Source organism: Vulpes lagopus, chromosome 1 (assembly GCF_018345385.1).
Source record: "Vulpes lagopus strain Blue_001 chromosome 1, ASM1834538v1, whole genome shotgun sequence".
Taxonomy (NCBI): domain Eukaryota; kingdom Metazoa; phylum Chordata; class Mammalia; order Carnivora; family Canidae; genus Vulpes; species Vulpes lagopus.
In genome coordinates this window covers 47,173,359-47,187,401 of record NC_054824.1, presented here as the reverse complement: position 1 = coordinate 47,187,401, position 14,043 = coordinate 47,173,359, and the positions used below count along the sequence as shown (strand labels likewise).

The window sequence follows — 14,043 nt, the reverse complement described above, 5'->3', positions numbered from 1 at the left end:
TTTCTTTCTTTCTTTCTTTCTTTCTTTCTTTTTTTTTTTCCTGTGCTCTTGTCTAGTTTTTGTATCAAAGTAATGCTGGCCTCATAAAATGGGTTTTGAGGCATTCTTTACTCTTGAAATTTTGGAAGATTTTGAGAAGGATAAGTTTTCATCTTTGACTGTTGGGTAGAATTCACCAGTGCAACTATCTGATCTTGAATTTTTTCTTGTTAAGGAGTTTTTGATTACTGATTCAATCTCCTTATTAGAAATTGGCCTACCCAATTTTTTTTTATTTCTTCATTATTCAGTCTTGGAAGATTGCATGTTTCTAGGAAAACATTATCCATTTCTTATCTAATTTGTTGGCATATAATTACAGTAGTTTCTTATAACCCTTTGTATTTCTGTATTATGAGTTGTAACTTTGAGTTCTCTCTATTTTTCTTAGTGACTTAGTGAGTCTAAGTAAAAGTTTGTCAATTTTGTTTATCTTTTCAAAGAACCATGTTTCCTAGCACTAACAGGCTAAAGGAAAGTTCCAGAATGGTGCCTGCCAGTGCCATTATTAGCAAGGCAGAATGAGATCACAAAAATAGCATACGTTACTGTCCCAGAGAGAATCCCAACAAGTTCCTGTTTCCTCAGCAGATGCCCCAAGTAGTAAGTGGTGTTCTTCACACATGACCCAAGTGCTTATCCAACTGGTGTTTTTATTCTAAATCCTGGGATGAGTTAGTCTATGTGTGAGACCTTTAAGAGTGGGTTCACTATTCCCTACAGTTCTGTGATTTTCTTGGACATAATACCTGTTGGTTTTCAAACCTAGGCGTCTTGGGGGCTCATCTGTCCTGAACAAAATCTATGGGTTGGGGTGCTTGATGTGAAGCATAGACCCTTTATTTCTCAAGGAAAAGATCTATATTTTTGAGATGTCTTTTAATTGTGGATTGCTGTGCCTAGTGTGGGGTTTTTCCTGGCAAGACCATGGCTTTGCCTCTATCCATTTTAACACTGCCGTTTTATTCTTTGCTGCGGGGGCTTCAGTTTTCCAGGTTTCAGATCTTTTTCTGAGGTAATAACTCGATAAGAGGTGGTAAATTTGTTGTGTCCGTGGGAGAATGTGAGCTAGGATCTTCCTATACTGCCATCGTGAACCCCACAATGGGGGAAACAATTATGATTTTTCTTGATTCTAGAATTAATACTTACTGTTTGATCAACATTGTCTGGTCAATCATTACTATTGTACATATTGTCCTTATTATCCAATCTGGTTTCTCATTTCCCATTCTCTCTTAAATATGTCTCCATAACATTTATCTTTTAAATCTTGAAAATAGTTTTCTGGTTATTAAATTCAACAAGGACAGTGACTGATGTAACACAAATTCCTAGAATCATGCCTAGCATATATTTGATGTTCAGAAATATTTATTTAATTGAATTTAAACAAATATTTTGCCTTGCATTATTTAGACTACTGGTACTACTTACTTAAAATATTTACTCAGTAAAAAATTATACATTTATTTAACAGATTCTGATTATTGAGCTCCTTTTTTTGTTTTGATTCCTTTTTTGTACCAAATTCTTCAATAATCATGAGTCTTCTAAGTTGCTTCCATCTATAAAAGTATTTACAGGTCAATGTTAGCATATGTTTGTTATGTACTTGTGTACAGGTGCAGGATTAGCATTCAGTAAATGTTCTGAATGCAATATAAAATTTATATTTGATCCTCTACAAATTCCCTTATACTAGAATCAGAAAAAGTTAAGAGGTGAAGGGTTTTTTTTTTTTTTTTAGTTTTTTTATTTTTATTTTTAAAGTAATCTTTACACCCCACAACATGGAGCTCAAAACCACAACCTTGAGATCAAGAACCACATGCTCCACTGACTGAGCCAGCCAGGTACCCCAAGAGGTGAAAATTTTTTCCTTAAAGATCAAACCTGTATCCATAGGAACCACAGATCTTTAATAATACAGATAACCTTAGGAATGTTACTAAACCTTCCTGGTAATGACTACATTTAGAATTGCAAAAGCAGATTTAATGCCAGTTAATGGGGAAGAAATAAATCATTAAGGGGCAATGGATATGGTGAAAGACATAGGAGAACTATGGCAACTAAAGAGCAATAAAATTACCTAAAAAGAATGGCCTTAGAGAATTCAGATCCCTGGCATCAAATGAGACCAGAAATAATTAGTGATAAATTGTTTCCTAAGATAGAAAGGAGATGATCACATCCTGACCCTAGATTCATAAAATGAATATTTGATTATATGTACTGTGAGGAGTAAGAAGATACTTATATTAGGATTTATAGAAAATCAAACTCAAATAGTTATCCATTCTTCTTTTTATCTGCTTTATAGCTTATGCCAATCAATCGGCAATACTAAAGTGGCCTTGCATCTCAATAATAATAATAATAAGTTATATTATTACAGTGCTATTCTAATTATCTAATGCTATAATTAATGTTATTCTAATTAATTATATAATAATCATTATTAGTTCTGTTCTAAAGATAAGTAATAATGTTAATTATTTTCTAAATCATAGGTTTGTATCATCTATTATAACTTATCAGATAAGAAGAAATACTGTTTGTTGATTATAAATTTCTCCAAATATAATCAGAATATGATCCTAGTATTATAGCAATACAGGAAACATTGCTGAACAAGTAGTAATTACTTAAATATGTGTGGCTTTGTAGTCTGGTGCTGTTACCACACTATTAGAATATGGTTAATTATGAGAAAGAAAAGAGAATCAATTGGTTTTGAAGAGAGCAATCTGAGAAAACTCGACAACATTTTAACAACAATCACAACAATGTAGGAATGATATCCAAGTTATGGATTGTTTCCCTTTATTTTTTTATCCTGTTGCTGATCATTACCTTGCCTGTAGGGTGTTGTTGCTATACATGCTGAACTCTTGCCATCAGCCAGTCAAAATGTATCTACTATTCCCCACCTTGTCTACAGTTCTTGCCTATTATTGTTTCTTTTGCTGGCTGGTGGGTTTTTATGTAATACATTGTTTTCCTGGGACCCCTGGATGGCTCAGCGGTTAAGCATCTGCCTTTGGCCCAGGGCGTGGTCCTGGAGACCCAGGATAGAGTCCCAAGTCGGGCTCCCTGCAGGGAGCCTGCTTCTCTCTGCTGTGTCTCTGCCTCTCTCTCTCTGTGTCTCTCAGGAATAAATAAATAAAATCTTTAAAAAAATACATTGTTTTCCCTACATACAAACTTGCATAAAAGACTTACCAAATTTTTACTTTTTATCAAATTATAACATGAATTTAAGGGATACATTCTTTTATTTGTAATCTTTCAAAACTTTATAAAAATTTTTTTCAGTGCATGAAAGTCTAGATCTCTGATAGAGTGAATGTACCTAGACTGAAAATACCCTGCTTTTCTTTCCTATTTTCCTTGTATCTACTTTCTTGTATGATTGCTAATAACGATCAGTGTCATTTTCCCATTTCAGAGCTAGGGTTACAGTCTTTGAGGAAGAAAAAGCAAGAATGTCCTCTCTTTGCTTTTACTTTAAAGAGAAAAAAAGTTTACTTTTCTTCCACAGTCACTCTCTTGAGAGGTTTCCTACACAGGTTTCTAATCTCAAACCTGAAATAATATAATATGCCCTAATTGCCCCATTTCAAGAATCACCACTGTCACGAAGACATACAGCCAATCTGATGTAGGAAAGAAATATCCTGGAACAATGCATATTTTTCCATGTTGAATTGTGTTAATATATTATATTTTCTTACTAATGTACAATATACTGTATTCTATATTGAATATTATACACACACACAATATAACACCTTTTCTTTAAGTGATAAAACCCGTAGCGAAGATCATTAGAGACTTACTCAAGGTACGACATGTACTTTACAAATTCTGTTAACTCTGATACTGTTGTTATAGTGCTGTGCAGCATATTGTGCTGAGAGAGATTCTGGGGTAATGCCTGGACTTGGTAGAAATGAGTATTGTGTTCTCTTAATTCTGCTAACAGCCCGCTCTTAAGTGGGTAACAGAGTAATCTATTTGTTTATCTGTGACCTAAACCTAATTTCCTGGTTATGTGGAAACCCATATTTCATCTTTTCTATGAAAAAATGAATAAACTCACATTCAATGAATGGAATTTTGCTAAACTTTCATAAATTCTGAGACAATGTATCATGCTTCAATCATGAGTTAATTATTAAGCATTAGTGAAACTTAGTAATCAACTTAATTGAAGGTGATAGTTAACCAATTTAAGAAAATGAAATACAGTGTCATTAATTTAAGGTAATTTTCTGACTATGGTTGGAAAGAGGGAAGCTGTACTCAGGGATACCAGGGGGTCTCATTTACAAACTACAATTTAAATGTTGTCCCCTAGCATTGTGTAAGGGGCAACCTGCACAACCATATCTGGCTTTCCTAATGCCTAAACTAGAAAAGGAAGGATTATCAAAATAGCCTTTGATATTTTTATTATCCATTATTATCCAATTATAATAATGACAATATTTGTTTACCCCTTTACATACTATAATGGGAAGAGAAAAGCATTAGCATTATTGAAACATATATTAGTTTAGGATTTTATACCCTTTTGTCACTATTTGTCAAATATTTTAATATGCCCTAATCTGTATTTGTGAGACAAATTAGCAGTAAATTAAAACTGTAATAGGGTATCTGCTCAAAGTATTTGAGATTTAAAGTAAGGAAAATTCAATTTATTGATGTTTTATTGACCTGCCACTCTCCTTGTTTTGATAAGACTATAGAAACTAGATGGAGACCAGCAAGTTAGAAATTTTCTCCCAAGGTAATAATAATTCTTTTGCTTTTAAATTCATTTAACATACTAAAACTGTGTTGCTTTCCAACATCTTAGAGCATTCAGACATTTCATGACAAGTTTTATGTTCTGAAGTCAGCCATTTTGAACAATTACAACCTCTGGACATAGGGCATGGTGGATAAATGTTGGCTAACGTAAAAGAAGGAGAAGGAAGATAAAAACTCTGACCTTGGGAAGATACTCCATTTTGCAGAGGAATTAGATGGTAATCCTATTCTATATTAGCTGTCTCTGTAGTTCTAGGAGGCCTCTTCCTGGCTATCACTCTTCAGCTATTGTATTTGTAAATTTTAATGTCCTGATATGTTAGCATTTCTGTAGACTTTAATATTGAACATTAAAAAGAAAAAAAAAAGAAAGTTGGATCACCAAGTAATTTTTTATAACGAAAAGAGAACTGGTAGTTAATGTTTGCCCTCTGTGGTTTGAGTGAAAGATGAAGTAGACAGTTACCATCCTTTGCTTGGAGCTGCACCAAACAAGGCAAATGGGAAAAATTTATCAAGTAGGAATTTCACTGATTGTAAAATTGACTAATGCAACAGTGACAGATATCAGAATAGTTATTTTATCTATCTATCTATCTATCTATCTATCTATCTATATCTATCTATCAATCAATCTATCATCTATCTATTTATTGAGAGAGTGTGAGCACAACTTGAGGGGTGGGTAATGGGCGAGGAGGGGCAGAGGGTGAGGCAGAAAGAATCTTAAGCAGACTCCCTATTTATTTTTTAAAAAGCTTATTCAGGATGCCTGGATGATTTAGTCAGTTAAGTGTCCAAATCTTGATTCTGGCTCAGGTCGTGATCTCAGGATTGAGCCCCACCTATGCTAGGAGGGTGGGGGGTGGTTTGCTTCTCTCCCTCCCTTCTCTCTCTGCTCCTCTCCCCACTGACTCTCTCTCCAAAGTAAAGAAATAAATCTAAAAAAAACTTAAAAAATTAAAGCTTTTTCATTGAATCATATATTCACCCATACAAAAAGTAATATTAAGTGTTCCCATGTGTCTGACATAGTTCAAAATAGGGACATAAAGCAGTGAAAATAGATGATAATCCCTGCTCTTATAACATTTATATTTTATCAGGAAAACCAACAATAAACAAATAAGGAATATATATATATATATATATTTAATAGATTATAAGAGCTATGAGAAAAATAAGTGAAGAGGGCTAAAAGATGATAACACAATAAATCGCAGTGTTAATTAGGTGGCCAGTGATACTGTGGCCAAAATATAATAGGATTATACAAATGTAGGGAGGTTACTTTAGACCCTGTAGTCAGGGAGGAATTTCCTGCATTGCTAATGTGAGCTGAGACCTGAATAACATCTGTGTCAATATTTTGGAGAAGAATCTTCAAAGGCCTGTGTGAGGAGTGAGCTTGGAGAGCCTGGAGAGCCCAGCATGCAGGATGAACAGAAGCCAGCAAGTCTGGAGCACAGAAAGTGAGCAGTTGGGCAGGCAGAGATAAAATCACAGAGATCGGCTGGAATAGGTCACACTAGCCAATGTGAGATTTTCGGTCCACACCTGGATGTGTATATAGACAGCATCTTAATTATGGGGTACTCTTCCCCCCCGCCCCAACCCAAATAGCTGTTTTGTATCTCTGCATCACTCCTGATGCCTATTTTATCAGTCAGACTCTCAAACAATAATTATTGTGTCATGCAGCATGCTAAATGATGGGAATACAAGAGAGACACTGGCCAGCCCTGCCCTCATGGAGTATATATTTCAGTGGAGAACTTATGGCTGAAATGATTACAAGTATCACAAGGTCTAGAAGTAGGTGAGATGTATTACCAGCATTTACAGTAAAATAGGGCTAACCAAGCCCATAAATTAGACCCAATATATATGTAGCAATGAAATAGTATTTCATCTTACATATTTCACCTCAAAAAGTCATTCCAAGATTCTATCTACTATAACAATAAAATAGATTAAATAGTGCTTGATAATTTTCTATGTCCTTTCATATACATTACCCTATTTAATATTCACAATAGCTGTGATAGAGGTCAGTCATTATAATCATCTTTTTTTTTAAAGATGAATAAACTGAAGCTCAGAGAATTTAAATTATTTGAAATGAGTTAGTAATGTAGGTAGTCATAGCATTTTTCTACACCCCTATATCACTAGATGTCTGATCTGAGCTAAATATAGTAAAACCACTTACCCAACAGCACTAGGCATTTAATTTGGAGGCAAAAGGAAGAGAAAACATAGCATTCTCATGTTTACGAAATATTATATCTATTTAAGAAGGTGTTCTGATAAGCACCAAATAAAATGTGCGAAAAATCTGTGTGCAAAAAAAAAAAAAATCTGTGTGCATATAAAGTTAGGGGATAAACAGAGTGGTATGGGATTATTCTATAACCTTGTCTTGACTGAAATTTTTTAACTAGGCATATAAATATGTGGTTAGACTTTGATGCTTTTATATACTGAAATTCTGCTTTTTTCTCCCTTTTCCCATTCTCAAAATCACTGCCAATCAATGAATCTTACCCACCATTTCCTCTGAGTTCATTGCTTACTTTAGAAATCTACAGTGTTTCTTCATTGAACAGATTAATCTTAGCTACTCTCTTTCTCCTCTGCCGAAGACTTCTGCCCAGGCACTCCTAAAAGCTTTACTCAGCATTCTCTCCCAATTATCTTATTCCCAGCTCTAAATCCAATGCCAAGATTTCTATTTGAATGACTTCTTCCTAAAATGCTAAATTGTCAACCTTTATAAAAGCTTCATTCACTTAACCATTCTCTATTTCTTAGAAATTCAGTACAGAATTCTATCTAATACATAACCCTGAATTTGCTGCCTTACTAAATGAACACTCTGTTGCCCTCAGAGTGCAATGAGTTTCTTTTTCCAATTTTTTTTAAATTTTATTTATTTATGATAGGCACACAGTGAGAGAGAGAGAGAAGCAGAGACATAGGCAGAGGGAGAAGCAGGCTCCATGCACCGGGAGCCCGACGTGGGATTCGATCCCAGGTCTCCAGGATCGCGCCCCGGGCCAAAGACAGGCGCCAAACCGCTGTGCCACCCGGGATCCCTCTTTTTCCAATTTTTGTCTGACGTCAACACATGTCTGGCTCTATTAATATTGATTATTTTACATTATGTTTCATAATGAGCCAGCACCTGGCATAGAGTCACAGAACAGCACATTTGATATTTTCAAGTAACATCATTGTCTTGTTACAAATATTACATACCTAATTTCTTTTCCCTCTCATTATAGATGTGAATGCTTTTTCTATTAATTAAAACTGCCAAGAATACATGTCAACCACCAAATAATTAAGGGACAAGAGAAAAGTATGCAACTTCAATGATATATCTGTGTTTATGTGTTGTTTTATTCTTCATGACTGTGAGCTGGTGCATGTCATGTGATATACTGAGGAACAGGGTCAAATCTTTGTCATGTGGCAATGTGCCAGTTCCCATACTAAGTGTTGGTTGTATTCCATTTTATTTTACCTTCTTATCAACCCGACAAATAATTAGTTTTCAATATGACTTTCCATCTAAAAAGTCAGGGAAGATCAGAGGCATCCTTTAAAAAAGAAAGGTTACAAGAAACATCTTTGTGAAAAATAAAGGACACTTACGGGAACCAGGAATTTTTTAATTTCTTCCAATGCATGACTCATTCGTGAATAAGCTTCCCCAGGTGGAGCAAACACTTCAATTAATACATGAAGTTCATCACTCAAGTGGGCATATTTGGCTTCCCCACTCTTCCTTAATTCTTCTTCCTGTGAAAGAGGTTATTTTTAGAAATACAAATCCACCCATTTTGCATCGATTTAACATCTACAGAGAATCTGACAAAAGGGCATAATCTAAGCAAATTATCCATAAGTAGAAACCCTTTGAGAAATAAAAATATGGTACAAGCCATTTAAAGATTTTAAAATCATCTTTCAGTGTTTGAATGATTTTTTAAGCTGGCATAATTATCATCTACAATGGATTTTAATCAGCTAAATGAAAATGCTGAATCCCTGAAAAGAAGTTACAGAAATGCCACTAACTTTTCAGTGTACGCTACTATATTAAGGAAGAAAAGGATTGTTTTTGTGTCTCATGAGTAATATTTTGTAGATAATAAATTAAAGATTATCACTGTTCTTTAAGCAAGCCAAAACTTTCTAGCTACTTTTTGAGAAGCAGTGAAAAGGTTACGTGTTCGCCATTAAGGTACACAAAACCAAGGCTTATCTTCCGGCCTACATGCCCACTGGCCCATTTTGTTAGCTAGATTTATGCCCACAGCTCTGTTGTTTGCTGCCTCATTTTGGTCAACAGGAATATATTAAAGGGATGATGGTTGAACATTATGTCGGCATAGATTCTGCATAAGCTATATATCCTCAGCTTAACAAACAACACATTCCTATTAGATCAGATTTTTCATAGTACTGTATCCAAGTGATTATTGTGGTCTGATTAATTCAGCACAGGTGCAAAGCAAGTCAGTACATGATCTATCTACTTTGTTAACATGTGTCGGGTATTTGGTGCATATCATCTCTAATCACACCATAATCTTGCATAGTATTCACAAATCAGATTAGGAAACTGAGTTTATTTATTTATTTTTTATTTTTTTTTATTTATTTATGATAGTCACAGAGAGAGAGAGAGAGGCAGAGATACAGGCAGAGGGAGAAGCAGGCTCCATGCACCGGGAGCCTGACGTGGGATTCGATCCCGGGTCTCCAGGATCGCGCCCTGGGCCAAAGGCAGGCGCCAAACCGCTGCGCCACCCAGGGATCCCTGGAAACTGAGTTTAAAAGACCTTAAGTAACTTTAGCAAAGTTGGGATTCAAAACTAGTTCATTTTGCAACCAGATTTACATTTTTCTAAGGTTTTCATGAAAGCAAAATTCAATTAAAATATTAACATATATAATATTATGTTTTATTTTCCCTAACTCCCCTCCCCAATCAACTAGTAGTTTTTCACAAAATTTCAAAGGATAAAAATGAAATGACAAGTTATTTTTAGTTTTACTTAGGGATTGGTTAGAAAAGTAATAAGAATAGACCTAAACTGGAAAATAAAAGCAAATTTTCTATTGATTTCCAGAAGTTAACTGTATGGCCCATGCTAAGGTGCTTATCCGATAGAAATGTCCATCATTCCAGTACATGCAAGATTCATGAAAGAGATGAGAAGGTGTCCTTGCTTTTCTGTCCATCCCCCACCTACTCCGATCTCTCTTAATAGCAACACCTTTCAGCCTGGTAATCCACTCTCTAGGGATGTAGAGTGGACGTAGAGTGGACGTAGAGTGGATTCATACTTTCCATCTCTAACTAGGAATTTTTACTTAAAACAGTTTTTTCAGTGCCCATTTCTCAGTTTAGGGAGAAACAGCACTTGCCTCAACAATTATGCATTCACTGGGTGTAGTAAACACTTCCTTCCTCTGGGTTCCGCTTCTCATCTCTGGGGTCAGATTCTTTTGTGCCCAAGTGTTTGGGTGGTTAAATCAAAGGATTCTTCATATTGCCTCTTTCTCCATATTTCCTAAGCTGATTTCCCACTGGTTATTAAGGGCTACTTGCTAGCCAAATTATATAACGTCTGGATGCTATGAGGTATGGCATTCAAACACGTTCAAGTTTTTCAAATAAAATAAGCCTGACGAGATACCTCTGCAGCTGGGCCACTAGGCTGATGTCCATAAATCAAATGCAGCTTGCTTTTGAAAAACACATTTGCCTCTTCCCTCCCCCATCATCCTTTCTATAAGCAGATGAGGACACTGAGGCCTTTAGATACTAAGCAACTTCGTGGAGGTCAAGTGTTAGCAGTGATAAAGATTTTAATGGAGAAAAGTGAACACAGCAGAACCTATCATGAGCTACTACTGGTTATTCTCAAAACCAAACTTCATATCTTCAAAGGTGTGTTATATTTGAATTCACACATTGGGGTAACTTTTGACAAAGCAAAAGATCCCTGGCCTTCATTTCCTACTGTGGAACTTAGATAATAGTGAGGTCACAGGATTTTGTGAATTTCGAGAAAAGTAAAGAACATTTTGTATACTAAAAATGCTACACGAATTTATTATAATAATAAATATATTATTTCTTATGTTCTTAAGTAGCATTTTAAAATAATGCCTGGCTGTTTCAACAGACACCAAAATAGATGTGACTCAAGCATGAAGAAAAGTTCTTTCTGTCTGAAGTAAAAGTCTAAGCTGAAAGTAGCAGCTAGAGGAGCAGGTGGTTGTTCTCTGCACTCTTATCCAAGGATCCTGGTTCCTCCTCTTTTAATTCCAGCATCCCTGGGGATGTTGTTCTCATGGGTGTTGATGAAGGAGGCTGTCTATCATCACCTCTAAATTCCACTCCAGGGGCAAGAGAAAGAAAATGTAGATAGCAAAAGGTTTATTTCAAGGACATATACCAGAAGTTTCATACATCATCTCTGGTCATATATCTTTGGCAAAAGTGTAGTCACATGGTGGCCCTGGATGCAAGGGAAGCTATAAATGTGATTTCAGTCTGAGCAGCCAAGAGACTAAATGGAGGGTTTAATTTATGACAGAAAAAAGTGAGAATGGCTACTGGATGATAACAAATTGTCTTTGCATTCAGACCTCATTCAGGACTAGTTAAAATAATACCTATTTATTAAATCTAATTTTGGTGAATAGCCAACCAGTATCTGCCTGAACACCCAAATTTTATTTTAAAAAACAACACTACACTTCCAGTTGGATTTATAACATAAAGCTTCAAGTTTCATTTGAATATGGGCAGAGGGATCCCTGGGTGGCGCAGCGGTTTGGCGCCTGCCTTTGGCCCAGGGCGCGATCCTGGAGACCCGGGATCGAATCCCACATCGGGCTCCCGGTGCATGGAGCCTGCTTCTCCCTCTGCCTGTGTCTCTGCCTCTCTCTCTCTCTCTGTGACTATCATAAATAAATAAAAATTAAAAAAAAATTTATAAAAAAAAATGAATATGGGCAGACATCATAGCCATGCTAATTTGTGCAAGTGTCCAGAAACCAGCAAGTACACTTATAGCAATTTAATACAATCTCCTGAGGTATTTCTTAAACAAGATTTCCAAAATATATTTTGGAAAAAAACGTATTTTTGCCATAAATTCATTATTTGATAAGTTGATTATGAATGGAGCAGTAGGTAGTGTTTTTGTGCTTCTGTCAAATCATCTTTTGTGTGTTTTATAATAAAGATTATAGCACCATAGCAGGTTTCACTAGATAGAACAGGAAACATAATGGGGTACTGGGTGGCTCAGTGGGTTGTGTCTGCCTTCCACTCAGGTCATGATCCCAGAGTCCTGGGATCGAATGCCACATTAGGCTTCCCGCTCAGTGAGAAGTCTGCTTCTCTCTTTCTCTCTCTGTCTCTCTCTATCTCTAATAAATAAATAAATAAATAAATAAATAAATAAATAAATAAATAAAATCTTTAATAAAAGAACAGAAGACATAATAGCAAGAAGAGTAAAGAACAAGATTAAGAAATTAGAGATGCTAGAAAAAAATCTTGGGTGTAAATTGGCATGAACTGTTCCAAAGTTACCAGTACAAAAGATTGGATCTCCATCTCCATACAAGCACAGAAAAGGGCACAGGGAATAAATCAAAAGAATGTAAGACGTCCACACTAGAAGGTGAATCGGCTTGACGTGATTCATAATTATGCTTAAAAGACTGCACTCAGTTTATATTATTTAATCTTCCATGGAATAGGTACATTTATTCCATTGAGGATATTTACTTTAACCACTGACCTTCAGAACACAATTTGTGGTGTTCAGCTATTACAAAGGAATCATGAGCTAATTATTTAAATTGCAATTATTAGTTGCTAAACATGAGAAATTCAAAACAAAGTCATTACAAATATCAAATCTAGTTTCACATCTCCCTAAACATTCTATTCCCTTGTTATACCTTAAGGTAAAATATAAATAAAACATATCATTTTTATTGGTTATTTTATATACAGTATAGCATGGGAGGAAATAGAGTCTAATTTGAATTGCATTCATGTGTTTAATTGTTAAAAGGATTTTTAAGAAAACTTTCTCTTAGGAATTATCATTCGTATTTTAATCTTCCACAAAAGAATACTTCTGACTTGGAAATAATTTGACAATTAGAAAAATTTCCTCTTAATTCAAAATAGCATGTTCATTGAAGAAAACTTGAAAAAAAATCCCCAAAAGTACAAATATTAAAAAAAAATGCCAACAACCACACAATTCAAGGTACACTATTAGGATTTTAAGTATATTTTCTTTAAGTATCTTTTTACAACTATAGTAATGGAATTAAAATAATAATTTTATTAATTTATTTTAAAATATTTTCTTTATTTATTCATAAGAGACACAGAGAGAGAGGCGGAGACATAGGCAGAGGGAGAAGCAGGCTCCCTTTGGGAAGCCTGATGCGGAACTTGATCCCAGGACCCCAGGATCACACCCTGTGCTGAAGGCAGACACTCAACCACTGAGCCACTCAGGTGTCTCTGAAATCATAGGTTTTTTTTTTATAAGATTTTATAAAGATTTTATTTATTTATTCATGAGAGAGAGAGACAGACAGAGAGAGAGAGACAGAGAGAGAGAGAGAGAGAGGCAGAGACACAGGCAGAGGGAGAAGCAGGCTCCATGCAGGGAGCCTGACGTGGGACTCGATCCCGGATCTCCAGGATCAAGCCCTGGCTGAAGGTGGCGCTAAGCCGCTGAACCACCCTGGCTGCCCTGAAATCATAGCTTTAATATTACTTCTTAGATCATGGGTACGCAAAATACTTTCAATAGATTATCTAATTTTGTATACACAACTATACTTTATGCTATATGATGTTAATTTCCTTCATTTTACTGATGAAGGGACTGCTATAGAGAGAAACTTGTCCAGAATTACACAGACTATAAATCATGGAGTTGAGTTAGAAGCCAGGTAATCTCTTATCAAAGGTCAAATTCTTAGTCACCAAGGGTACTGGTAGAGGTATGCTAAATATAAGTAAACATTTTATACATCCAGATTTCCCCACAGATGGTCTTCTAGTTTCTGGAATATCATGGCCAGTTAATCTCCCACCAAGTTCCTGGTATTCAG

At 35.4% G+C, this 14,043-nt stretch overlaps 1 protein-coding gene across 2 annotated transcripts in view; it reads right to left on the bottom strand.

Moving 5' to 3' along the window:
- The window catches only part of KHDRBS2 (KH RNA binding domain containing, signal transduction associated 2), a 555,078-nt gene that overhangs the window by 263,407 nt on the left and 277,628 nt on the right, over nt 1-14,043 (bottom strand). For both annotated transcript variants that reach the window (XM_041757802.1, XM_041757839.1), the window contains exon 4: nt 8,524-8,670. In XM_041757802.1, coding sequence (XP_041613736.1) covers nt 8,524-8,670 — 147 coding nt within the window. The remainder of the gene's footprint in view (nt 1-8,523; nt 8,671-14,043) is intronic.